At 40.5% G+C, this 26966-nt stretch overlaps 3 protein-coding genes across 8 annotated transcripts in view; 2 read left to right on the top strand and 1 right to left on the bottom strand.

Annotated features, from left to right (window-relative positions):
- cbfb (core-binding factor subunit beta) overlaps window positions 1–3839 on the top strand; it is a 37364-nt gene extending 33525 nt beyond the window's left edge. For 2 of the 4 annotated variants that reach the window (XM_047596266.1, XM_047596268.1), the window contains one exon: window positions 144–3839. In XM_047596266.1, coding sequence (XP_047452222.1) covers window positions 144–215 — 72 coding nt within the window. In that variant the 3' untranslated portion in view covers window positions 216–3839. The remainder of the gene's footprint in view (window positions 1–143) is intronic. The other 2 variants (XM_047596267.1, XM_047596269.1) reach the window with 1 other exon arrangement.
- A 1548-nt stretch (window positions 3840–5387) lies between these two features.
- On the top strand, window positions 5388–19694 carry phaf1 (phagosome assembly factor 1). 2 transcript variants are annotated; one of them, XM_047596445.1, is made up of 16 exons: window positions 5388–6685; window positions 6802–6884; window positions 8556–8639; window positions 8724–8767; window positions 9105–9184; window positions 9284–9378; window positions 10060–10124; window positions 10235–10347; window positions 10611–10744; window positions 11517–11600; window positions 12808–12890; window positions 13026–13069; window positions 13164–13213; window positions 13754–13812; window positions 13936–14008; window positions 15097–19694. In XM_047596445.1, exons 1-16 carry the CDS (start codon window positions 6622–6624, stop codon window positions 15190–15192), a joined length of 1251 nt encoding a protein of 416 aa, XP_047452401.1. In that variant the 5' UTR covers window positions 5388–6621; the 3' UTR covers window positions 15193–19694. The 2 variants fall into 2 exon arrangements, with proteins under 2 accessions (XP_047452401.1, XP_047452400.1); XM_047596444.1 differs by having other exon boundaries at window positions 10027–10124.
- b3gnt9 (UDP-GlcNAc:betaGal beta-1,3-N-acetylglucosaminyltransferase 9) lies at window positions 19270–26573 on the bottom strand. 2 transcript variants are annotated; one of them, XM_047596442.1, is made up of 7 exons: window positions 26359–26573; window positions 25493–25972; window positions 25299–25418; window positions 24232–24564; window positions 22331–22572; window positions 21993–22248; window positions 19270–21901 (listed from the first exon to the last, which is right to left on the bottom strand). In XM_047596442.1, exons 2-7 carry the CDS (start codon window positions 25586–25588, stop codon window positions 21563–21565), a joined length of 1386 nt encoding a protein of 461 aa, XP_047452398.1. In that variant the 5' UTR covers window positions 25589–25972; window positions 26359–26573; the 3' UTR covers window positions 19270–21562. The 2 variants fall into 2 exon arrangements, with proteins under 2 accessions (XP_047452398.1, XP_047452399.1); XM_047596443.1 differs by having other exon boundaries at window positions 25493–25942.
- Window positions 26574–26966: the final 393 nt, after the last annotated feature.

Raw genomic sequence — 26966 nt, 5'->3', positions numbered from 1 at the left:
TAATAACAAAATTAAGGATTTGAAATCTGTACTTAATTTAGTGTCTTTTTCTCTCTGATCTTTTTCCTGCTATCATCTCTCTCTTCCTCCATCTCTCCTCATCCTCTCTCCCCTTTCATCCTTCCATCTCTGTCTCTCCCCAGTCCAGACGACAGCAGGACCCCAGCCCTGGCTCAAACATGGCCAACGCTGACGTGGAACACAAGATGCGCTGAGGAGGAGTAGGATGAAGAAGTCACCGAAGGAGGAAGAGTAGAAAAACCAGGGGCCGGTAGCCTGCTCACTTTCAACACAATCAAAGGAGGAGTCACATGCTTTTGTAGGCTGGCTGTTCACCACCACTTCCTGATAGGTTTAATTTGGTCATTCTCACGTAACAAACTTCTGCCAATATTTGAATGTAACGGAAAATAAACTTCCTAGTTTGATTGATTTGAAAGTGAAGGAACGGCCCAGAAAAGAAGGATAAAGGAAACATGAGACCTGGACAAAAAGTAGACGCGTTTATTTAAAACCAGAGGAAGGAGCATGAGCATTTTATTTTTATTTTTATTTCATTTTTTTTTGTAAATGTCGAAGATGCCTTTTTTGAGCCAAAACAGTTTGACATACAATTTATATATTTATATATATATATATATATATATATATATATAAAGTATAGATCACGTCATTCAAATTTTAAAAGCTTTGATATTTTTTGTCCAGGTCTAAAAGGATTTGATGGATGGGGGTGGTTTCAAGTACCAAAATATATTTTCTATTAATACAAGGTGTTGAAAATAGAGGGAGATGGGTGGTACAGAGGTATAGATGTCATTAACAGGGAGAGGAGGAGTTGGAGTCGGAGGAGGATGAGCGGAGAAGAGAGATCATGGCGGCTCAGGGTCACGGTCAGGGCTTACCAGTAGAGCGTGCATCAAAAGTGAGGTGTTGACGGGTTTAAGTAAGAATTCTCCATTGTTCAGTGTTGCGCAACACTTCACATTTGTTAACATGCCCTTGTTAACTCCCACTATACCCAGCTCACTTCCTAAAACCTGCTGTTTTCTGAGACCAAAGTTCACTTTTGCTGGAGAGGAGAGGGGAAGGGGAGGGAAATAAACCAAGAGGGAAACTTTAGTTGCTTTTAAAAAGACTTTTTTTTTTTTTTTTTTTTTTGCCAGGCTGTAGGACTAAAAAAGTGTTTGCTGTATTATATTTTTAGTTATCTCTCAAAAACGCTGCTTTGATGAGATACTGGTGACGACAGAATCACAGGTTATGTAGCAAAAAAACAAACAAAAAAAAAACCTGAAGGCGGGATAATTAACAAAGCAAACTGCTACAAAATCTTTGGAGGAAATTATGTTTTTGTGGGAATGGGAGGGAGGGAGGGGCGATTCAGATGTCTTCCGAGGGGTTTTGCACTATGTGATACAATCAGTCTCTCTTTTTATTTTTTGTTTTCCATGCATGAAACCAAACACAGGCTACGTTCTTTGTCGCTCCCCCATGCAGCCAATCTATCATCAGAGCACTCTGTGCGGCGCTTTGATGAGGAATAACTGGGCGATTCAAAGTCATCAGGTGGGCTCTCAGCGAAAACCCAAACAGCAGCGTGCTCGAAATGGCACAAAGCATCTGTGTCCTGATGGGGCATTTCCACATTTCATAGTTTCCCTTATGTCAAACAGAGACTGGCAGAGTCTCTCGTTGTGACTCTGAAAGTAATCAGCTCAGGTGTGACCTTTAGATGAAAAAAAAAAAAAAAAAGTGTGCACATTTCAGAGCAACTAAACATCAACGGGAAACAATGCATCTCCAAATTTGGACATCTTCCTTGAGGGGTTAAGAAAAATATCTTCATAATTTAAATACAATTTTCTTCCAAATGTATTGTCAAAAAGATGAAAACGCAACATTAACATGGATTCAAATGGAGATCAGCTTAAATCACAAGCTAAAAAAGAAAAGAAATTGGATTACTATCAATATTAATATTTTATCATCTCACACCAGACTGACATGACGACCACCCAGATATTCCTTATCATGAAATGACTGCCATTAAAGGACTGTAATAAAAAGTTGCAGCCTTCTATTCCCTGTCCTGTTACAGCACTAGTGTAATGAAACGGTATGTTTTGTTTGTTCTGTTATCTTATTATTTTGTTTGTGTGAAAGTCATGATGTTTACTTTTTATATTCTGTGTACGTACTCTTTTTTTTTTTTTTTTTTTTTGTCCGTCTTTTTCTGCTTCGTTACGAACCAGCAGCAGTAGGCTATTTTATGTAAAAGTTGAAAAGTACAAAATGTCTCCAGAAATTTGGGAGGTTTGAGGACTTTTTGTTGCTTTTTTCTTTCATGTTGTTCTTTTATTAATGTTATTTGTTATTTACTTCCTGGTTCAAATGCATTGAACACGGATTGACTCGAGCCCTGTCATCAGGCTGGGTTAATGTTTTTTATATATATATATATTTTGCAATTAGAAGCTTAAATAATTTTCCAGTGTGTTTCTCATTTAACCTTTTTTTTCATTCTTTTTGCACTCAACGGTTTTATTATAATGATTATAACCTTTTCTTCTCAGCCTGACTTATTAAGATTTTTAGGTCTACATTATTATTATTATTATTTTTTGTACATTGATAGCCATGTGTTTGTAACATTTTACAAGATATTTTAATAAATGATAGTGAAAATTAAAAAAATAAATAAAAAGTGAAAATTGAATGAAAACTACAACAAGGAGACACACTTAAAGAAGTTTCATTTTTAAAAGGCTTTTTAATTTGGTTAACCTAAGGTCAGGAAATTAACATTGGCAGAGATTGAGAGATTGAGTCCTCAAACTCTGCAAAGTCAGCTGCCTCAGTGTTTAACTTGCTCACGGCGTTTCTGTCTGAGAGCATCTGCACTGTGATAAGTGGTGGATTTATGTCGGTTTTTGTTACGTTGAAGAGCTCAGCTGGTGAGATAAGTTGGGAGAAGTAGGCCTTGCATGAGGTGAACGGATGGAGGGAATCTGAAGTTTTACATGAACTGTGGTTGGTGACGTTTCCACTGTGCAAAAATGTTTATATTAGCAGAACTGAAATCTCCAAGTTGCTCGGTGTAGACGATGGCATAAAGGACATTTTCGGTTACTGTTTTAGTAGCAAACTGACAGAGCACTGGAACCAGTACAATAAGAGGCAAAACGAGAAATCCGAAGCAGCGTGGCTGGGATGGTTTAGTCTGAGTTGCACAGTTTTTCATTTTGTTTCTGTAAACTTGTAAGTCATGAGTTAATTGATCACATCTGTATCACAGCTGGACTATGTGCTAAGCTGTTTAGCATTATTGTAATAAATATGGGAAATTATGTCTTTAAACCGTGTGCTGAGGTTACAAAACAGTAAAGAGGGACGGCGTGTTAATTTTAAGTCCAATTTTAAGGTTGTGTTTAGAGAGTGACCACCCTGTCCCCACCCAGAGTAAAATTAAACCCATGATGGAGTCCAACCTACAGTTTTCTTAATGCAGGCATTAAGGCAAACCATGAACCACAAACATTTTCTCTTCTCTCTTTTTTTTTTTTTTTTTTTTTTACCTTTACTGTTAACCTTCTTATTTGTTTAAGTTATTTATACGTTAGAACATCTCTGTGATATTTAGTGGCTTGTGTACACTCTTTCTCCTCCCTGTGTGCGTTTCTCTCTTGTTTTAGGGTTGAGCTTGTCCTCTCAGAGGAATCTGAAATATGAGATATTCAATTCAAAATGTTGGATGTTTTTCATAATAAACCTGTATTAATTCCTGAATCTGTTTTCTGTTATTTACTGTAAAAATAAACCAATCAGGTGTAACATTATGACCACCTTCCTTATGTTGTGTATGTCTCCCTTGTCCTGTCCTGTGGATTGAGGGGAGGGGTCACTGTGGATCATCTCACAGATACTTGATTAGTTTGGGATCTAGTGAATTTGGAAGACAGGTCAAAACCTTGTGCTGTTCTTCCTATTTTTCATGTTTTCATGCAACAAAGAGTGTCATTGCTGTGGGGTGGGGGTGCCTAGTCTGGTCTAGGTGGCTGGTACATGTCTAAGTAACATCCACACAAATGCCAAGTCCAAAAGTTTCCCATCGGAACACTGAACTGTCACAAGATGGTGCCTACATACAGTATATATAAAAAATACTTTTTTAAAATTCACATTAGCTTGGTACCCTTCTCAGAAATGTGTTAGTGAACACCTCCTTATTCCCAGCGTTGCTCTGCTCTCCTTGAACATGAGCAGTCTAATCAGCCTTTAAGTAGGTCTTAATTAGGCCTCTGTTCCTCCACGGATACTTCAACTTGTCACAGGACAAAAAGAACATGAGTCATGTTAGCGATGACTCTCATAAAACCACAACAGTGAGGCAGCATAGTCAACACCCAACATTAAAACAGAAGCGAATGCAGGCCATTGTTCATATTATAATTTCTTTCCACTTGTGCTGGTTGTTTAGACTGTTCACTGTGAAGGAGGCCAGCGCTATTATGCAATACTTGTTCACAGCATGACATGTTTCACAACAGACAAATTAGCATTTTTGTTCATCCACTGATAAAAATTACACCAACATAAAAGTCTAAAGCCAAAGAATAGTTATTTCTAAAACCATTGTTTTGTGTGTGTGTGTGTGTGTGTGTGTGTGTGTGTGTGTGTGTGTGTGTGTGTGTGCGCGTGTGTGTGTTGGAGGGTGGGGGTGGTCGAAATTAAATCCCACTCACCACCATCATTTTAGGGAGATGGCAAAAATTGAAATTGCAAAAAAATGGATTGTGGGACTTCATAATACATTCTTCAAGGTCTGTTGTTAGAAAGACAGGCATTTGAAGGTGAAATACAAAAGGAGAGAGAGAAAGAAAAATATTTTCCATTCAATCAGAATAGCCTTTTACACTCATAATGAACTGAGCGACGTTAGTGTGCAAGGATAGAAAAGTACAGTTCATACTCCACAGGCAGTAGCTCCATTTTGGTAGAAAGTCACTTAGTATTGAGGAGACAGATATATCTAATTAAAATATAATAAAACCACTTACCGATAAAAAATATTAGGCTGTTTCATATAAAATGCAGATAATCCAAAGTATATATCAATAACTTGTAGCCATTTATACTGTGATTACTGTTTTAGACACTTTACATGCAATTATTATCATTATTATTATATTACTTTATTCTATATGTATTTGACTCTGTCACCTTTAAACTGTAACTTTATGGGAGCAACAGCGACAAAACAATTTCCTTGAAGGATTAACATATTCTGATGGTTCTAACACACCATCACCAAGAAAACAACATAGTCAGCTGACCATTGCGTCATGACGTCAGCACAGCGCGTACGGCGAACACAGGAAGTTGAGTTATCAGCTGATCCTGCTGGCTGTTGTTGATGCCTGAAGTTGCTGTTGTCTGGACACTGTGTTGCTCTTATCTGCTCCTGACATTGAAGACACATTAAAGGCACCGTGAACGGGACACGGCGTGGGCATTTACCGGCAGACGAGTTTATGAGCGACACGGGACGCGTCTCATCGCGAGGGCTTGATATTTTGCGCACTAGCGGCAAGAAGAGCCGTAGAAGAGCTAGCTCCTAAGCTTGGAACGGAGAAAGAAAAAACGGCAACGGCAGCCGACGACTCTCTGACGTGCTCTCTTTGTTTATGTCACGGCAGCCTCAGCCGCGACATTAATTTTTTCCGTTTGCCTTGAATTTGGCTTTTTAATTTTTTTTTCTTCCTGCTTTATTTATATTTACACTTCGTTAGCAGTACGCGAACAGGGCAGCTAGCTCGTCCGCTAACGTTAGCTTATTCCGCAAAGAAAACAGTGTTGTTGTCAAGACTTGACGCTTTCGTAACCGCCCGACTGTGAGAGATAAGAAGCACAACGTCGGGTTTGAAGTGATTGGTCTTTTTATTTGTAGTTGTCTGCCACAGAATCAGGTACCCTGTTGGTGCGTTGTGGAAACACGGGACACTTAAATTGAACAAGTTGGGCATATCTGTTGGATTAGTCCTTCCATTAAACTGTGTGAATTCAGGTTGTTGTTGTTGTTTTGTTAGTTTTTTTATTTTATTTTTTATTTTATTTTTATCCGTATCGATTTTAAACCACACAAACAAGCAGGAGGTTGACTGACAGCTGGACCTGTGCGTTTTAGGTTTGCTGGCAGGTTGCGTAATTTGTTTTTGTGTGTGCAAGCTGTCAGCCAATGCTGGATAACTTATTAAATTGTAATTTAAAAACATCTTAGTGGGGCTTTAGGTAGGTTTGCACTGTGGGTGTCATTTTAAACGTTTAATATCTGTCATTGTTTTTGCTTTGGTACAGTTTTAATGTCAAGGGCATAGGACATGAGATAAAAAGGACAACTTTTTACAGTAACCCATAGGCCAAGTTAGCTGTTTGATGCTCACACTCATGAATCTGGTGGATTTAGAAGAATAAGTAGATAGGTATGAATTAGCAGAGCCGTCTGAAACGAGTGTGACGCGGTGCTGTGATCTGGGAGAGACGAGCTGAGAAAGAGAGAGGGTCCCTCAGAGGGTCCCATAGTGTCTTGAGGTGTGGTGAGCTGCCCCCCACTACTTGCCAATGCTGGATCTGGAGGTGGTGCCTGAGAGATCACTAGGAAATGAGCAATGGGAATTCGCCTTAGGTGGGTATTACGCAACATTTTTTAAAAAACATAACGTTTAAATGGAAAAAAAAAATGAGTCTGTGTGAATGTTACAACCTCATCAAATGTGTGAGAAAAACACTTCTGCTTTTCAGGGATGCCATTTTCCCAGGCCATCTCTATCCTTCAGAAACACTGCCGCATCATCAAAAATGTCCAGGTGCTATACAGTGAACAGGTAAGAGGGCCAAATGTCGAAGTTCTTACTTTGTTCTTTCACTCTCGCACTAAAAAAAAAACAATGATATCCACAAAAATGTTAATCAGCTTGCACAAGAATCCCTTTTTGGGCAGCAGTCCATGCTTTAGAGGCCATTATACAATAGCAGTTGATAAATATGTTTTTCTGGCCAAAGTTTTTTTTTTTTTTACACCATTGTTAGCCAAATTCCTGAACTTTATTATTTATTATACATTGGCATATGTTACTCAGCTGTTACACAGTTTATCCACCAGAGAGCACTGAAAAGTGTATTTTCCTACCATAACATGTCCATCATGTCATAAATAGTCAGGTCCATAAATATGTGGACACAGTTTATTGTTATTTCGTTTCTGTGGTTGAAGTGCACACTCTCAGATTTAATTTGAGGGTATTCACATCCAAGTTGGTGGATAATCAATTAAGCAGCTGCAAGTTCTGAAGCTATTTCCTGGTGTGGCATTTGAATTTTGAAACTGTCGCTGTCAGCACACGCTATGCAGTTAAAGGAGCTCTCAATCTAAGTGAAAAGAGTCGTCCTGAGGCTGCAAAAACTCACCCAATCAATCAAATAGATTTCAGATTTCAACACTAATGGTGGCCAAGTGAACAGTGAACAAACAAGACAGGAGAACACAAACGCCAGACTAGACTGCGCCAGAAATACCTAGAAAAAGAAAGAAAGAAAAAAATCTATGGGAAGGCTCAGAATGACTCTTGATCCAAAGGATATGTCATAAGCGTTTATGACGCAGTGGACGTAGTGTGATGCGTGAGCATGCATGACTTCCAATGGCACTGGATCACTGGTAATTATTGATGATGTGGTAGAAGACAGAAGCCGTCAAATTAATTCTGGAGCGTAGAACAAACTGCGTCTGCTCAGATTTGGTCAAATACATCAAAGTTGAGTGGATGTTGACCCAAAATAAAAGCGACAGTAGCCATATATTAAAGTAAAATATTCTGCAACCAATCGTCTTATCTCAGCATGATCCAACGCACACTTAACTTGCTGAAAAACTAAAGGCAGAAAGACGACTATCTACTATCTACTGGTAGCTGCAGTAAAAGACTGGCCAAGCCAAGGAAAACCAGCCTTTGGTCTGGATGGGATGTCCATGACATCCAGACTTCAGCCATTGCTTGAAAAAGATTATTAATAAAGCATTAGCGGTTCATTTACATATATAAGTCTGTGTGCAAAAGGCTATACGTTCCATTTTCTTTGTTCAACCCCCTGAATTAAAGTCTGCACCTCAGCTTTTAATTCACCTTATGTTGAGCCAATATTGTGTCACAGTCTATGGATCTGACTTCCTGTCATGAGGAATCTTTGTAAAAACGAATTGGTTTAATTTATGTGCATGTAAAACTAATCAATCTGATTTTTTTTGCTTTTCCTTTGCTTGTATATTTTTTGTTTTAAAAAGTAAGCCTCACATATCCATTCCCCACCAGTCAGTGTTTGAGTACCTTATCAGGTTGTTATTACTATAAAAACATCATTCTTTTAGTTATTTCTGAGACACTGTGACACAGCGTCAAGATGGATCCGGAGCCTGTTTGCTCATCTACATATCTGTGTAGGAGGGTCCATCCCCCTGTCTCCCTGTTAATTAATTAGTTTGTTTATCTCCCCGGCAGACGCCACTCAGCCATGACCTCATACTGAACTTGACTCAGGATGGGATTAAACTGCTGTTTGATGCCACAAATCAGAGACTCAAGGTGAAGATGGTTATTATGTCAGAAATTAGCAAAGATGACACTTGTTATTTGTGTCCTAACGATTTTCAATATCCTGTGCGGCAGGTGATTGAAGTGTATGACCTGAGCAAAGTCAAGTTGAAATACTGGTGAGTAGAAATATAAAGACAAATGTTTTGAGGTGTCCAGGAAGACAGTGTGGTGTGTCTGTAATGACCTTCCTGCAGCATTCAGTCTCTTTCATCTCGGGTTATTGCTCCCCAGTTATAGCCCTGCAGCTGCTCCGCGAATGACATTACACTAATTTTGTCCGCTTGCAATAATGTGTTGTTTTTTTTTTTTTATCCTCTTTGTTCATGGTTATATTTCTGTCAGCGGAATCCATTTCCCACCGCTGTCATTAGCGCTTGTTCAGATAATGCAGAACAGACTCTGTGAATGTTAATAGATTTAACACTGCCTCTGTGCGTCTGCATTGTGTTTCAGCGGAGTCCATTTCAACTCTCAGGCCATTCCCCCCACAATAGAGCAAATAGACCAGTCATTCGGAGCCACACACCCCGGAGGTATTTCACCAAACGCAAACAGAACATGTGCACTTTGAAATGAACCTGGATTTTAACGTTATATAAATATGTGTCCTCTTCACGCTCCTCTCCGTCCAGTTTACAATGCTGCAGAGCAGTTGTTCCATCTCAACTTTCGAGGGCTGTCCTTCTCCTTTCAGCTGGACTCATGGAACGAGGCTCCAAAATACGAGGTGAGAATGTTACGATCGATCGGCTTTCCGTCCAGTTATAGAAGAGCTGAGCGGCCGTTTCTTCCCGTCCCAGGGGGGGAATCGGGTCTGCTCGGTGATTTAAGCAATTCCGCTTCGTACTGACAGTCTGAGGTCAAGCCCTTGTCTTTGTTTGACTTGTTGTTTAAATGATGTCAGATGGCTGTGTTTCTTAATAAGCACTTCTAAGAATAAATAAAAGTAAGGGGTTTATAATATGCTGTGTTCCGAACATACATCACATTTTTTTTGTTTTTATCAATCTTTAGAATGTAATGAGAATAAAAATGACTGTGGGTTTTTATTAGTGAATCATTTTTGTTCCTTGCTCTTGTTAAAAAGGTTTGAAGGTTTTAAACTGTCGTTTGCATAACAAGTTGGTCCTCAGAGAAGAGACACTTTTTTCCCCCATGAATTTGATATTGTGGATATTACAGCTATATGTGGTTAAGTTTCAAAATGACAAAAAGAATGTATCTAATTGAGGTTTCCACCCTGGGGAAACAAGGAGTTTATGTCTTTTTGTTCATGTTTTAACTCGTCTTTTCGTGTGCGTATGTTAATGTGAACACACACAAACCTCTCGTATGTGCAAGTTCTGTATTACTCCCAGTTGTTTTGCCTTGGCAGCCTAACTTTGCCATGGGTTTGGCCTCCCTGCAGATTCCACACGGGGCCATGGTCAAGAGGATGCACATCTACACCGGCAACAACTTGCAAGAAACGAGGTACGACAGTAAACATAATGCTCCCATGTGGCCACGTGTAGAGAACAAAGAGCAACGGAAAGCCACAATGCAAAAAAAAACACAAATGCTCTTTTTCCGTGTGTCCGCAGAGCTCCTGCCATGCCGTTGGCTTGTTTCCTTGGCAACATCTTTGCTGAGTGTGTGGATGTCCTGAGAGATCGTGCCGGGCCTCTGGGGCTCAAACTCCGCCTTCTCACTGCAGGTAACGCACATCTCTGCGCGCCTTGAGGACTAAGATTTAAGATTATAAACCACATATTTCCAAGACATTTCCACACACACATTTTTTTTTCACAGTTTTATTTCCTTTAGATTTGTTCCATAATAAATACAATATCAAGGGAATCATAATTAATAAGCAAGATGCCTGCTGCTTTGTAAATTATATAACAAATAAGTTATTATGCATCTTTGCAGTATCTGTGTGACCGTGTTTTCTTACTGTTCTGTAACGTATGACTGTAGGTTGCGGCCCTGGTGTGATGACTGATGCTAAAGTCAAGTCCTTAGAGAGAAACATTTACTTTGGAGATTCCTGTCAGGATGTACTGGGTGCTCTGGGCTCGCCACATAAAATCTTCTACAAGTCCGAGGACAAGGTAGGACCCTTACACTGCATATTCACTTGTTGGTGAGCTTTTAGTTACTGGTTGTTATTGGTTGGCGTCATTAGTTGATTGGTCAGTACAGTAACTTAAGTTGTAAACCTTTAAAGAGAGAGAAAAGTTAACATTTTAAGTGAATCTTACATTAAATGCCAGCTTTTTAAATGAATTAACCACTTCAATTGAATAAAGAAGAATCTAAAGAAAAAATAGCTGATCCACAAGCTTAAAGATCTTCCCACATTTAACATTTAATTTCATGAATTTTCCACTTTTTTAATAGAATTTCAACATTTAACAGAATTTTAACATTTTCAACTCAAAATAACATATTACTTAGTGCGAGCTCATTCATCAAAAGTCATTGAAGTCGATGCTGCCACGTGTTCCTTATCCAATCTGCACAGCAGTTAAACATGAACTAGAACGCAGCACTTCAAAATAACAAGAAAGTAAATAAAAAATTTGAACGACCATCGGCGTGACTTTGACTGAACCCAGTGAACCTGGAGCGTCTGACGTTTGTTTGTTGGAATGACTGAGGAGCTCCACTCTTTCTCAGGTGCTTCAAATCAGTGACAGTGACTGATCAGGAAATGAGCAGCTGGTTTTGCTACCCCGGTGCGCTCTGGGAAGTGTAGTCATATGATCCAAGTAGCGTTGGAAAATAAGGAAAAGCTCCTTTTCCTGAGATTCACCTCAACAGTCATTCGTCATTATGTCGTTTTAATAAACAACTTTCGTCTCAAATTGGTGTTTGTTTCAGATGAAGATCCACTCTCCATCACCACACAAGCAGGTTCCTTCTAAATGTAACGACTACTTCTTCAACTACTTCACCCTCGGCGTGGTATGTAAACCGAGTCTAGCCTTGTTTTTGTGTGTGCATAACTTTACGTACTTAGGTGATTGTTCGTTCTTCTTGCCTGGAGTGGTTTCTGAGAGCCTCACATATACTTGACAGTACCACAGTTTTTTTGAGAGAGGGAGTATGTTAATTCGTTGCCTTTCTGCTAAGGGTCCAGGAAATGTCCTCCAGTAAAATAGTTAGTTCACACCGAGCCTTTCATCTATAGAGGCAGAATCTCTGCTGCAGCAAACTTTCACAATTTCAAATCAGAAACTCATATTTTCCACATATTCTCAATCATAATACTTTAATAATAATAATTTAATAATATAATAATTATAATAATAATGATAATAATAATAATAGTTGGTGGTGTCCATGCAAAAAAACTGTGTAAAATGCAATTTTGTTGTAGCATTATTGTCAAAATGGACTGTTTGAGACTGTGGTCCCATTTTGTAAAGCCACAGTCATTCTGAAGGGAAATATTATTGAAAAGTATTAAGGGGACATGTATTCAAACTTCTATTACTCAGTCCTAGTAGTACTTAGGCTGAAAAATGTGTTATCAAATGAGCCTGTACTCCGACCATATTTACTTTTTCAGATGGTTTTCCGGGTAAATTTGACGAATCCAAGGGGATTAAAAAGACTCTTAATATAAAAATTTGTAGAAATTGTAGAAATTCTTAATAAACTCTTAATAAATGCCCTGTAGTTCAAGTATGTGGTGAAATAGTGCAGTGTGTAACTTTAACAGTAGCCAGTGATTCGCAGGTGTATTTGTGACAGCTTTACATTGTACAGGGCTTTCTGTTTTTCCGTTGTGGCGCACCGTCAAATATTTTCTCTGCCGGTGCTTCCTGGATCAACATCTCTGGGTCTATAGCTTGTTCCCTGTGTCAGCTGGATTTTGACATGACAATATTTTTAGCCAGTGACCTTTTTAGGTCGCTGTCTGTCTTTGACCTGTTTGCACAGTCTGTGCGGGGAAAGTAAACAAGATGAACTCATCTGAAAAAAAAGAAGGCTGGCTGAGCTCCACAGCACAGGTCCCTCATTTCAACGAGTGTTCCTGCCTTTATCTGCATTAGCTCACCCAGTGTTTGCAGTAGATAGGATCATGACACACCGTCCTGGCCGCACATACGTAAAAAGTATTCTTGGTGATTGTGTTTTTTTTTTTTTTTTTCCCCTTACATTCCAGGATATCCTGTTTGACTCGACAACTCACCTGGTTAAAAAGTTTGTCCTCCATACCAACTACCCAGGACATTACAACTTCAATATGTAAATATCTTTTTTTTTTTTTTTTTTGTCCAATCAACTCGTTCCTCTCCGTCACAGCTGATTATGCTTCTTATCCGTCAGATCATCTCAGCCCCTAATTTCCACATTTTCATCATAGTTTCTCTCTTGTCGCAGATATCATCGATGTGACTTTAAGATTCCACTAGTCATCAAAAAAGGTGAGACAGTTTTCACTCACAAATCCATCCGTCCTCAGCATTAATGCTTAAAATCCTCCTTTAATCTCGTGTCTTTTTTTTTTTTGCACTTTAGAAGGAGCCGATTCTCAGACTGAAGACTGCATCTTATCCACCTACAGCAAGGTCAGCTATGGAAAGAATTTATAGAGCTGACGTTGAGCCATTTAGTCATGCTACGTAAAATCATAGGGTGGAACTGTGGTGGGTCAGTAACGACCTGACGTGATCTCCCTGTCTAACTTCTTAATTTAGTCATTTTTCTCATTCTATTCTCAAGCATTATTAGTTAATTTGTTGTTTCCTTCCATAAAAATACATACAGATATGTAGTGTTCACCATTTTCTTTTTTTAAGTTAGCCAAACATTTCTTGAATGACTTTATGACTTTTTTTTCCTACCCACCACACCTGCTAATCTAATGACAGATTGTTGGATAACATGACCTTTTACATACTGTAGATACGCTCATTAACGAGATATAATTTGAATGCTTCATACCACTGGAAATGTTCTTCTTTTGCGTTTATTTTTGCTAACATGTCAAATTCCTCTTGTTATTTCCCAATCTGCCTTTTTATGTAGCTCTAGGTAGAAAACCAGTGTTTCCAGTGAATCAACCAGCCTTAATATTTGCCTCTGTTAACTTTTCGTTTCTCTCTCAGTGGGATCAGATTCAAGAATTGCTCGGTCATCCGATGGAAAAACCCGTAGTGCTCCACAGGTGAAGTGCATACGCGAGTGATCAATCATACAGAGCGCACGGCCAGAATTTACGGTTTCATGTGTGTCCAGCAGATGTTTTCCCAGATGAGTGTCCTCTGACATTATTGCGTGTTTTTGACAGATCCTCATCAGCCAATAACACCAACCCCTTCGGCTCAACTTTCTGCTTCGGACTGCAGAGGATGATCTTTGAGGTTAGAACATTCTGTGTTAGTTTTACCTGGTGACGTCATGTTATTTAGAAAGTGTTTCATGTGGTGCAGACGGCCTCCACTGTTATAATGAATCACTGGAGGTAAAATGAGTCATATGTGAATCGGTAACATGCAGTGCCAGATTATTCCCTAGACCCCTAGACATTTGGTTGTTTTATCTTTCCTTCTTTAAATGCCAACTTATGAAAATTGTACCATGATTTCATTGGAAAGTCTGCAAGTGACTTTAAGGTCGTTTAGCAGCAATACTACGGCTGAATAACCCTTTGACTTCCACACTTAAAAATACAATAAATCACAATTAAATATCATTCATTTTTAATCTATAAAGCGCTAAAAGCCACAGTTTAGATAAATGTATGTGAAATATGTTCACACATGAGCAAACTGAATGACTAGCAATGGTTAGAAAACGGGTACAAAATGAGACATTAATTAAGCATTTTATTGTCTACTACTACTACTTTGTTTCTTTTCGGTTGGAATAAATGACTAAAACAATGGACAAATTGGGGATAGCGGTTATTTCCAGAAGGGACACAGACAAGGAGCTAAAACATCATCTTCTTCTGTTGAATGAATTCAGTGTTGTCTGTAAAGTTGGGAAGGAAATTCTTCCCGTTACATTTCTGTCAGATTAGATGCGTCACAACGGACAGAACCACTTTGAAAACGTCAAAGAAAAAAAAGTTGTGATTGATGTTTTTGGGGCGTGTAAACATTATTTAGCCTCCAAGTAAACCAGGGATGTCAAACTCATTTTAGTTCGGGGGGACGCATACAGCTCCATTCGATCTGAAGGGACCGGACCAGTAACACAGCAGCATGATAACCTATAAATAAAGACAAGTCCAGATTTTTTTCTATTAGTTTTAGGTCAAGAAGTAACAAGAATATTGTGAGAATGTTTGCATTTATTTATCTGTCCTTTACACTGGGTTGTTCTGTCCACTACTTTGACTAAAACAATGGACAAATTAGGGATTAGCAGTTATTTGGTTTTGATCAGAATGCTAAATAATGCTAAATGATGCTAACTGATGCCACTCATTCACTGTCTGTTGCAGGTGATGCAGAATAACCACATAGCGTCAGTGACCCTCTATGGTGCTCCACGGACCGCCAGTCAAGCCCGACCCGAGTCCAGTAGTAGTTCCAAGTAACCAGAACAAGTAACCAGAACCACGTCCCACTCTGGCCTGTCCTAGTACTTCTACTGACTGAATCTCTAATCCAGAGCCAGATTCTTAACCAAGCAGTCCTAACCGAACAAAGTTCTTGTTTGCCCAGCTCAGATGCTACTCATCGAACGGAGAAACCATTAAATCGCAACATTTTCCCGACGGGTACTAAGACTTCCATCCGAGCGCACCCAGCTAGCACAGTCGACCCAAAAATCAAACAACGTGACTCCAGGACGGAAAAAGATCTCGTGACTTGGTGGCGGTGTTGAAGAGAAACCGCTGAGGTGTTGTCTTGATCGGCTCAACGATCACAGTGGTCCTGAAGAAACGAGACGCGGCAAAGAAATCCGCATTCTGTCCCATGTATGTGTCTGAATTCACCTGCTGCAAATCTCAAAAAAGGTCAAAGCTTCAAGTCACTGAATATACATCAACCGACCGACCCGACCGACCACACTGCCACACCAACCGGTACCGCCTGTCTTCCTGCCTCAGCTTCAGAACCAGAACCAGACCCCAGGCCTCAGTCCAAACCCGGCCACATCCAAAAACCAGTCCAGCCCAGCTAAGAGCCATCAGAGCCGCTGAAAGCTGCAGCCATCCAACTCAGGGTTTGGAGAGAGGCACGAGGTCCGCTACGTCGCCCGCTTCGAACCCAACGATCCCCAAACGTCCCAGATCATCTCCTCCCTCTTCATCTTCCTCCTCCTCCTCTTTGTTCAGTGGCGCCCGCATACACGCAAGCACACGCAGCCGCAGCAAACGCTCGTTATCAGACCTGCAGCTGCCGTCCCTCCCAGTCGCTCTGGACGCGTCCGACCTGTCGCTCACACTCACGAAATCGAGCCCTCTGCATGTTGTGTTAGGTCGCTGACTTTTTAAAAACTCGACAGACTTTTAATTCAAGCACATTTCAATCCCTCACTACTGCGCTCTCATGTATTTTCTGATACATGAGAGCTGGTTCGTCTGATTTTTATTTTTTTAGTTTTGCTTCAGCGAGAAGCAAACAGAGACATGCAGGCATGACGCAAAGAATTTGCATGAACTTGGCCCGGCCCCCCCTCCCCTTTTTTTTTTTTTTTGTGAATGAGAGGAGACTTAATGACAAGCACAAACTGACAGCCTGTTGTTTTGATAATATCTTCCTGCATGTTTTCTGACGGGCGTAGTAGACACACTTTTCTCGTTTTTCTCTCAACCTCCCCTCCCCATCACAACCATTTTCATCGTGGTTTAATTTCATTTTAAATCCATTTGTACGTTTGCACTAATACACACCCACTTTGTTTTACTTGATTACCTGACTGAGCTCCGGACAGATTGGCGGAGATGACGTGTCTGCGTGTCTGTGAATGTGCGTTTTATCCATACGTCTGAACAACAGCAGAAACAGAGGTCACCTCCCCCCACCCCCTCAAACCACAACCCCCACCTGACTGACGCATTGCAATTCATCCCTTCAGCAATGCCTGCATTTATTTCTTTGTGGAATTGCCAAATGCTACAGCCAAAGACGTTTCAGGATGTTTTTTTCGTTTGACCTCATCTCCCGTTTGAAACTTCTCCCAACAGAAAGAGAAACAGAGATCCGCGAGTCTGTTTCGTTGCATCGTTCGTCTCAAAGCTCGCACATCCAAGTCGTTGCTGTGGTGAAGCCTCTAAATTCAGCTCCTGGTGACTCCTGGTTAATTGCGCAACGCGAATAGCTGACTGTGAAAAGTGCCCGGTGCATCCACCAGTTGTCTGGGTTTGATTACAGCTAAACGTAACGGGGGGGGGGGGGGGGAGTAAAGAGGCAGTCGAGATTGTCGTCAGTGAGCTGCAATTTAAAGACCATTATTTCCTCCGTGGACTTAAACACGTTTCGAACCCCATTTTGAAAATGGGGGGAAGAGCTTCAGTCATTCCGTCGTCATCGTAACATGTGACTGCAGTTTTTATCGCCCTCCCAGTGTATAAATTCACATCTTCTTCTTCTTTTTTTTTTAGCAAATTAATAAACCGTGTATTAATGTTAATACACATATCGTTGATTGTTCCTTGGCACTAATGCCATCTGTTTTTATTTTCTCATTTACTTTTAATTGTTTGTACCAACATGTGCGAAGGTTTCAGGGTTGAAGTCGGGGCCCGTGCAGTTCAGTGAAATGATACTTTTTTTTACGATTTGCTTTCTGTTCAGGCTCGAGGAGTCGTTACTTGTTCTTTATTTTTATTTTTTTTTTGTCCTAACCCAAACCACGTCATTCATTTCTAGCGTCCTGTACATGTTGACTGATCACTGACTGATCCCTCTTTCAAACCAAAAGCCATCACAGCCCGTGCGTCTGTTTACAACCAGCGTTGTCCGATTTTTCAAAAAAAAAAGCAAATGGTGCGAAATTCTCATCGTAACGTCCAAAAAACCATTAATTTTCTGTCCGTTTTCAATCGTTCTTTAACAATTCCAACAACAATCAGACATTCACGCATTCAGACTATAACGCTTATGGAGTTGATGTGTAAATGCTGTAAATAGTTGTGCGCTCCTATTCTACATGTAACCCTTCCCCCCCTTGATGATGATTTCCACCCCGGAGGAGAAATATCTGCTTACAGCATTTTTATTTTTATTTTTATTTTTTAAAACCACTGGAATCGTCATTGATTTTTTTATTTTATTTTATTTTATTTTTTTAAATTCCAGACCACTCAGTATTGAAACTTTCTCATGTGCAATGCTATGGCTGCAAGTATATACAGATGTGTGTGTGGAGGTGGAGCGGTTCTTAGTTGCAATAATAGCAACTGAGCTGCATCCACATGAGCAGAGATGAGAATAGTGCTCAGCCTGGTGGAGACGGTTTTGTGGAGTGGATAACATCAGATTTGGTTGCTTGGTTTCTTAATTTCAAGATTTAATTCTTAAAAATCGAGCAAAGTCGTGCTCCCAGGTGTTTTAAGAGCGAACGAACGTGCTCCCTTACTCCTGCTCTGGTTCGTCGTCCGATATGGATGTAAAGTAACCGTCATGAACGCTATTAATATTTAAACATTTTACTACCACTTGCTTTTGTGCAAGAGAAAATCCAGTAGAAGAAGAAGAAGAAAACAAAAAAAACTGTTGAACATTGTGCCTCATCTCCCACCGAGCCTGTCTTTGACTTCCGTCTCTTATCTCCTCTGTCAAAAAACAAACAAACAGAAAAAAAAAAGGAATCTTCTTGTAAATATGAGAATGCATTTGAACTGCATCCTTGTACAGTGCGTATGTGTACGTGTCACTGAGCACTAGAAACAAGCCAGCGTGGTGTCATGGCCGTCTCAGTCGTCGTAGGTGTCCTTTTTATCTGCAGAGAGTGGCTGGGGTGGGTTTCCCAGAGCGAGCTTATTCCTTATTTTCTTATTGGGTTTTTCCCCCTTTTTCGCCTCTTAGTCTTTTGTGCTTCGTTCCGTTTCCCCCCGGTTTATCAACAACACTGGAATGCATGGTTGTGGCATGAGATAAACAGTTGAATGTGCGGATTTGAATCGAATCCTCCGCCTGCTGCTGAATTTTGGAGAAGTCGGTCATGTCTTTGCTAAACTGGAAGCAGTGAGTGAAGCTTCTTTAATCCAGTTATTTTACAAACAGACTTGCGCACTACACACGTTCGATGCTTAGCTCTCGGTAAACCCACCCCCCCCCCGGCCGCTGCTGTGATGCTGCATTGAGATACAGAGAGAAAGGGGCTGTAGGTTGCTGGGTAGTCGATCTCACCCGAACTCAGGTGGACATATCACATCCTTGTTTTTCTAAAGTTTTTAAGATAGAAAAACAAGTGGACATTTTATTCTGGAGGTCTGTGTGCGGCTTTTATTATTATTGTTGTTTTTTTTTTTTATTGTTTTGTTGAATGGAGGAATGAGTGAGGATCAGATTGTTGTAATTTATAACGGGACAGCTTCAGTTTTAAGTGTAACGATAATCTCATATTAACGCTTTGTATCGTCCGTTCTTGGCATCATACAGTATGTTCCGTTGTCCGTCTCCCTTTCTCCTCTCAGAATATTTTTTTTTCTTTTTTTTTTTTGTGGACATTTTGAGCCCATTTCTGGAAATGGGGCGGTTCTACTTAATTGTGAAATTCATTGGAATGTGGCGTTTTATATATTTTGAATACTATAACTTTGTGTATGAAGAGTAGATTTATCCAGCATGTCCACTGACAAAAAATTAAATAAAAAAAATAAAAAAAAGGCAATAACAATACCATGTAGTGCGAAGAGAGGGATTGTGTTGACTGAACGCTTTGCTCCAGCAGATTACTTTTAACAGTGTTTTATGATGGTTGTTGAGATGTGCTCCCGTCTCCGACAAACCGTCCAGTTGCAACATTTGGACATTTATGAACTCAAACTCTCACTGTTCATTGACATCGAAGATCATTTTCTGTGTGTGCAACCAGGATATGAAAAAAAAAAAACTAATAATAATAATAAAAATGTGGATGTGAAAAGGATTCAGATGTTTTTATTTCGTAGTTTTTTGCAGCATTGAAACTTGAAAAGACTCCTTTTGTTTCTGATGGCCTCCTTAAAAGAATTAAAAGAAAATCTAGACCAGACAGAGAACAAAAAACAAAACAAAACCCCTAGTTAATCTGCAAAACTTCCTCACTTCTACTGCAGATGAGTACTGGGTCGTTAACAGACCCTTGTCGTGTGATTTTAAAATACAGACTTTCCACATAAAAAATAAAACAAACAAAAAAATCACCAGTCATTTAGAACTAAAGAAGCCACTTGGAAACCACACGCCCAGTTGCTTTTAGTTTAGCTCTACCGTGACCTGCAGCACAATGAGTTAATAACGTTTATAGCTGGAATCTGGCTCTAATTCCCTCTAATGGGTTCCTACTTTCAATAAAATAAAGAATTAATTTGAGCATTTGTATTCTGAATTTTCCCCCCGTTGCAGCCATCACTACTGGGTCACAAAACCGATTCAGTGGTTCCTATTAAAAGTCTCCTAAAACACAAGCTGAAGATCATTTGTCTGACAGCTGGAACAAAGACTGAGTTTACTTTCTACTTCCTGCTAAAATATTTAATGAATTAAAAAACCAAACCCCTGACAGTATAGTTTTTTTTGCATTTCTGTAACTTTTAAATCTACATGCAAAGTCCTGATGGGGATTTATACTTTTAATTCATCGTTCATTATTTAAAATCCAATTAGCATTAGCAGAGACTTAAAAACGGCACTTTTAATGTCAAATTTGATGGGATTCAGTTTTAATTTTGTGAAAGCCACAGTATTTCTTTTCCCAGACTGATCAGTCATGATCCAAAACACAATGACGGTGACATGAATGCTAACGTGGTGATGCTACAATGAACCGGACAGATTAAAATGACGAATGAGTCCTTGAGGTAAAGTCCAAGGATCATTGAGTGTGAACTTGTCATTCTGAGTTTTGGTGTCTGGTTCTGATTTTTCACAGGAAAAGAATCGCACAATTAAGCTGTACGCCCTCTCTGCACCACCCATATTCAAATGCACTCCATCTAATATCATGCATCGTGCAGCGCTGCAGGGATAGGCACCGCAGGCAGGAGTCCAGAGAGCGGAATCGTTCAGACGCAAACGTGATCCGTCCACTTGTGTGAGCGTGCTGGAATGCATCTGAACATGAATCTTTCGTTTAAACCTGAAATCTCTGAAAACAGGTGAGACAAAAAAAAAACAAAAAAAAATGAAAGACGTTTAATTTTACAAATAAGAAAGAGTTCACGTGTTCACCAGACATTCAGTAGAGAACGCGTGTGTCACAGTCCCAGTTGGTTCCTGTTGTGCAGCTGGTTCCCATCTAGTTTTCATTTGTTGTTCCTCCGGGGAACAGATAATGTGACCGTCCATGTGTGCTTCTATCCAGCATAACAACGAGGAGGCGAGCGTCGCAACTCAAAAAAGTCTGCACCGTGTCCTCACTCGGTCGGTATGAAAAACCAATTTGTAGTCCACGCACTTTGTATTTCCAGAGTTTTCATAGATGACTAGGGTTAAACCAGCTAACCGCGTTTTGTTATATTTTGTTTTATACATCTCTACGTCTATGCAGACATTTAAATTCTAAAGATTACACATTCAAGAATCCAGGCATCGCTGCATGGCACAGTGTAAACAGACAGATGGGGCGCTGGTGACAAAAGGCTACATCCAATTCTCTTTGGACTTCCTCACATTTTTGCCTTTGCCAGTTCATTTCCCCGAAGACAGTCGGTCGGCTCAAAAAAAAAAAAACGAAGAAAAGAAATCACATCTGGACACATGGCAGGCTTTTCGAACTGCCCACAGATCCTGCCCGCTTTTATTTAAACGCCACTAATGCGTGACAAACACCTGCTTCTCACCGTAGTCCGTCTGCTCCCCCGCCACCCCGCCCGTCCTCCACCTAAAGTCCCAGGACGTCAGGCTGGTCCGGTTGTGGCAGCTCAGCTTGGGGTCGTGGAGGAGGTTCCACATGAGCCAGATCTGGGGGACGCTGAGGCTGTGCACCACCATGAGCTCCCGGTAAAAGCAGGGGTCGAACGTCTGGAGGTGGGGCGCCGCGGACGGCCGGGGGATCCCGAAGGTTCGAAAGCCCCGGTGGCGCGAAGGCTTGACGCCGATCAGCTGGAGGCACATTCCCAGAAAGACGTCGTCAATTGGAAACAGCTCCACCTAGAGGAATAATTTAGAAATCATTAGGAGTCAAAGGATGTAAAAAAAAAAAAAAAAAATGCCAGGACACCCCTTCTAATTTCTGAAGTACCTGTTGACAGGACGAGCTAAGTCTCCTCGCTGTGTGTCCTGACATAACAAACCCTCCTCCTCCAGCATAATTCGGGTACAAACCGCCTCCGTACATAAACTCTGGCACATAATACTTGGAGGTGCGGCGGCGAATGGGTTTCGCATTGATGATAATATCACCGACAAACAGATCCTCATCCGGCTCCTGACCTCGTAGCATCTCTAGTATGTTTTCCACGTTAACGTAAACATCGGCGTCACCTTTAAAGATGAACCTGGGTGAGAGATTAAAAAAAAATAAATGGTTAAGCATCAGGCAAGAGTCACATGTGGATAAGAATTATTAATGGCACTGACTTGACATGAGGGCAGCTGTGATTGACCCATGTCAGAAAATGAGTTTCCTTTAAAGTCAGGTTGAAAAAGGTGTCTTCAAAGTCCCAGAGCAGGATGTCCCGGTAGCTCTGACTCTCGTAGGCCAGGAGACGATCCCACAGCGGCAGAGAGCTTCGGTTCTTTGGGACCCCCAGCAGGAAAACGGTACGGATGGACACACCGTTTTGGAAATTTCCCTCTTTGCCCCATGTTCGACGTACCACCTGAAAGTAATGAAAGTAGAGGGGACGAGATTATTTTATTCACTTTAACTTTGGTTTTAATGCTGATTTAATGGAGGCATGTTAGGAAAAGTGCATTTATTTGCATAATGAGCAGACATGCAGTGACTCCTCGTCTCCAGTTTGTTGTTCTGGTCTCGGTTTTCAGGGCTTATAGTTATCCATTCCTGCCTGAATGCAGAATTGTCCAACCTGCTTATAACATCTATTATATTTAAGCACTACATCAGCTAATGTCACCTGTAATAGAACAACTATTGTCAGTTTCATCCCCCTTGTTTGTACTTTTTATCTTTATAAAAGCAACTTTACTGGGCATCTATGCTCAGATTTAGTCATTGACATATTTATGAAATATTTCTAGGTTCAATAACGGAATGTTGAGATTTTAATAAAAACATGAAAGAAATGCAAAGAGGAAGGTGCAGATTTGAAGTTGAGTTTAGGCTAGAAGTCAGAGAGGTAGAAGAGATCACCAGAGAGGAGGACAAAGGACAAACTGCTGAAAAAAAAAAGAAGATGAGCAATGAAAAGTCTATATGTTTCTATTTATTCTTTTAGATTTGATGCATTCACTGGACAACACTTTTAATTTTGTTGTGCTTGTGACATTGACAATATAAATCTATTCTATTCTATTCTATTCTATTCTATATTATCTTGTACTCTTGTTTGTATCATGATTAGGTTCTACACGTATGCTCCAGGGATCTTCAACGTTTTTCAGACCAAGGAGAGATTGAGTAGGGACCTCTACCTACTACATACTGTAAAAATACACCAATCAGGCGTAACATTATGACCACCTTCCTGTGTAGGTCTCCCTTGTCCTGTCCTATGTGTGGAGGAGAGGGACCTCTGTGGATCATCCCTCTGATACTTTATCAGTTTGAGACCAAGTGAATTTGGAGGCCAGATCAACACCCTGTGCTGTTCTTCGTGCTTTTACAATTTGTATTGTTATTGTTGCTAAATAACTAAAATTGAATCGAGTACATTATTTAAATTCTCCTTTGGCGTTCCTCGATGACCCTGAGGAATGCTCCGAGCTGAAACATGTCAGTCTAATAAAGTTGTTCAATTTACTACAGCGCTGCGGGAGTTTTGACCTTCCTACAATTTCTTTTCCTCCTCCATGCGCCCTGGTAGCAGGTAACATTTTGTTTCTGAAGCTGGAAACAACCCCAAGAGTAGCGAGATTGAACTAAAGCAGGAAAATTGATACCATGTGAAGTGGCTGGATTCTACTGATATTTATGATTTTTCCAAACTTGATCAATCAGCGTCCTGTCAGGATTCACTGCCAGCTCTGGGGTGTGGCCGAGAGTCCTGGAGTTGTCCCAGCAAGCTAAAGATCTGCATAAATAACTACACAGACTGCCTGTAAGCTCTCAATGCCAAGCTTTGCGATGCCAAGTGCCTGCCCTTTCCAAACTGTTTGGACGAGCACCCAGATGGTTCAGTGTAACAAGCAATGCGGCGTGTCTGTTTGGGAATGTTCAGGACCGTAAAACAAAGACAACAAGCTCAAAGTCAATAAATAGTTGTATAGAGCTGAAGTTTCCTACATTTTGAGCAATATTAACAGAAAAAAAGAATGATTAATGCAGCTTTAATCACTTTTTTTTAAACGAATCTTACCTGACGTTTCTCAAAGTCTGCAGCTATGGATTTCACTGCGATGAGCATATATGGAGCAGTCCTAGACCCTCGCTCTCCTCCTCCTTCCTCTTCCCCTCCGATGTGGCATTTCTCCGGCTGGTCTATGAGCAGCTTGAAGTTCCTGTTGTCCTTTTCTTTCAGATAGCCCTCGAAGTCGAACGGCGGCAACGTGGGCAGGCGGTTGCCGGCGGCCTTGGTCTGCGTCACGTTTTTCCTTCGGCTCTTGGATTTGCCCCTAGACTTGACCTCAGGTTCGGATTTGGTTTGGGGATTACAGGGGGGCAGCGCCGGCTCTGAAGAGCCGGATGGAAACTGGTTATTAGGAGGAAATAAAAGAGGATATTAAATTAAGGGAAACGTCATCTGACAAGCAAATGGAAAACCACATCTGGTGTTCAGTATATTCTACATTACGTGTCCTTCTCCACTTTAAAACCTCTTGACTTGTTTCCTGTAGTGCATTCAATAACTAGATTCTTCACTGCATCTTACATGAAAAGTTCCTACTGGACTGACACAAATTCATTATTTATTTATAAGGAGTTACTGCTGCCAGCTGCCTCATTATTTCCTGCCAGCTACTCCAATAGAAATAAACTGTCGGGTCACATAATATTTTAAGAGTAACTGCATCACATATACAAACTGAGCTTAGAAAAACTGGCCTCTGAGACTTTAATCCTATCAAAATCTTTAATGTCATCTAAATATTTTAGGTTAATTTTACATTTTATAAAAAGCCTCTGTTAGGATATCTGTTTAAATGAAAAAAAATATAAGATTAAATATATTGATCCCTCTGTGAATCCGCACAGATGGTTATTTACACCAACATAAATACGAGCATACTGTGCTTACACCCACTGATGCATCATAAATATTTATAAAGCACAAACTGTAAAGCTGGACGCCTGTCTCAAATGACACTAATATCTGGTAAAACCACACTTTCACAGCCAATACTAGCTTTAATTTCTCACTGTGCCCATTACGCTAGGCGATACCTAAACATGAACACACAGCAACCGAATGATATTAAGTCGTACCCCTTGAGACTCCTGGCTCGCTTTGGCTCCCTGGGCTCCCAGCAGGGTCCGGCTGGAGCTGGTGGAGCTGTGGATCTCCAGATTCCACACTTGTCTGTCCCATCCAGAGGACAGCACCACCTGGAAGAACGGGCGGGGTCATAAGCGAAGCAGTCGAGACCGATTTAATACAAATTGGAATGGTTCCTTCTCACCTGGCGGGCATAGAGCAGCAGACAGAACAGCAACAGCAGCACAAACGTGCACATGACATCACCCTTCACATGGAGCATCCTCCTCATCCTCACCATCTTCCTCAGCGTCTTCTGAAGACACAGGCTGAACAGGAAGGCATTGGGAAGGGGCTGCAGTAGGATTTCAGAGCTCGGAGGGACTTGATTCGGTTTTGTAGACTAGCTACTCGGCAGAATTTAGTGGAATAAAATGGGCGACTTTCCTTCATCCACTCAGCTGCATTGTCAAACCTCACCTCAAATTTTACATGTTTTTTGGAAAAATACATCCCAGCCTGTCCTTTAGCGGTGACCAGCCATCAGGCATCAGTGTTATCACAACACTTTGAAGTTAGTTTAGGAGAAAAGAAACTTTATGACTCATATCAATATTCATCATGTTTGTTTCCATCATCCTGTTCTCCTCAGCATCTGGAATCAAACCAGGACAACAAAGCAGATCTGCAATAACAAGTAGACAAATAGATTAAAAGTGAAGAATAATTCACATCTAACCTCAGGTTTTTCCGGACAAACTGTCCTGAAAGTCTGTGCTCTGACAATAAAATGCTGGTTGTGCAATAACATTTTCCTTTGTGGCACAAATCAGTTCTGCAGTTTCCTCTTGATTTTATTAATGTGGAAAAGAACATCGTGCTGCAGAGCTCTAAAAGACAAATCAAATATATCACAATAAAGTAGAAGCCTTGTGTTTGTAACTCTTCTTTTCCGCAATTTACGCACAAAACCCCACCCTAAACACTTTCCAGTAGTTTTATCTCATCAGTAACATCCCTCTCTGGAGTACGTGCAGCGTTTCCAGGCTGTGGACAGTCATTCAAACTTACCAGACGAGACGAACAGAACAGGAGGTAAAATTGAAAACATCTGCGCTGCATGGAGCTCCTTATTCTGCTCCGTCTTCAACGCGCAAAGCAAAGACACTTCCAAAGTTTCCAAAAGCGAAGATCCAGCGAGGAAGTGAACGAAAAAAAAAAAAAAAAACAAAAACTCCAGATGCGGTATTCATGCGCGTATGTCTGAGAAAGGATGACGGAAAGTGAAGAACAAATTGTCTGACTTGGCTCTGAGTGGCTCTGAATATCTTTACAAGCGGCTGCGCTCACGTTGCCTTCAAGTGCTGTAGGAAATACCACCTAGACGTTTTATCGTGAACACTTGGTTGACTAAATATAGTTTGCAATCAAGCTTCGTGTGTTTTTTCTTTTTTTGTTTTGTTTTTTGTTGATAGAATATTAACTACTGTCCAAATTCATGTATCAAACAACAAATATCAGCAAAATTCCAGGGAACGATTATTTATTAAACGAGGTTGTTTTATTTGATCTAAGGTGCCGTTTTAAGTCACACACAGCTTGCATTCGTCATCACATTGTTGCTCAACCTAATAATTGAATCTTATTTTAAGCTTTATATAAAACGCCCGTCACATAAA

This window comes from Mugil cephalus, chromosome 10, assembly GCF_022458985.1.
Source record: "Mugil cephalus isolate CIBA_MC_2020 chromosome 10, CIBA_Mcephalus_1.1, whole genome shotgun sequence".
NCBI lineage: Eukaryota > Metazoa > Chordata > Actinopteri > Mugiliformes > Mugilidae > Mugil > Mugil cephalus.
This window is presented reverse-complemented; position numbering and strand designations above follow the sequence as displayed.

Bases quoted from the DNA above. Each gene is read 5' to 3' on its own strand.
- b3gnt9 (XM_047596442.1), bottom strand. From the start codon at position 25,588: ATGGTGAGGATGAGGAGGATGCTCCATGTGAAGGGTGATGTCATGTGC. The intron at 24,565-25,298 runs GTACGACTTAAT...CCTAATAACCAG, and splicing joins CGAGCCAGGAGTCTCAAGGG to TTTCCATCCGGCTCTTCAGA. The intron at 22,249-22,330 runs GTCAGTGCCATT...TCTCTCACCCAG, and splicing joins CACAGCTGCCCTCATGTCAA to GTTCATCTTTAAAGGTGACG.
- phaf1 (XM_047596444.1), top strand. From the start codon at position 6,622: ATGCTGGATCTGGAGGTGGTGCCTGAGAGATCACTAGGAAATGAGCAA. The intron at 10,745-11,516 runs GTAGGACCCTTA...TGTTTGTTTCAG, and splicing joins TCTACAAGTCCGAGGACAAG to ATGAAGATCCACTCTCCATC. The intron at 13,070-13,163 runs GTGAGACAGTTT...TTTGCACTTTAG, and splicing joins TCCACTAGTCATCAAAAAAG to AAGGAGCCGATTCTCAGACT.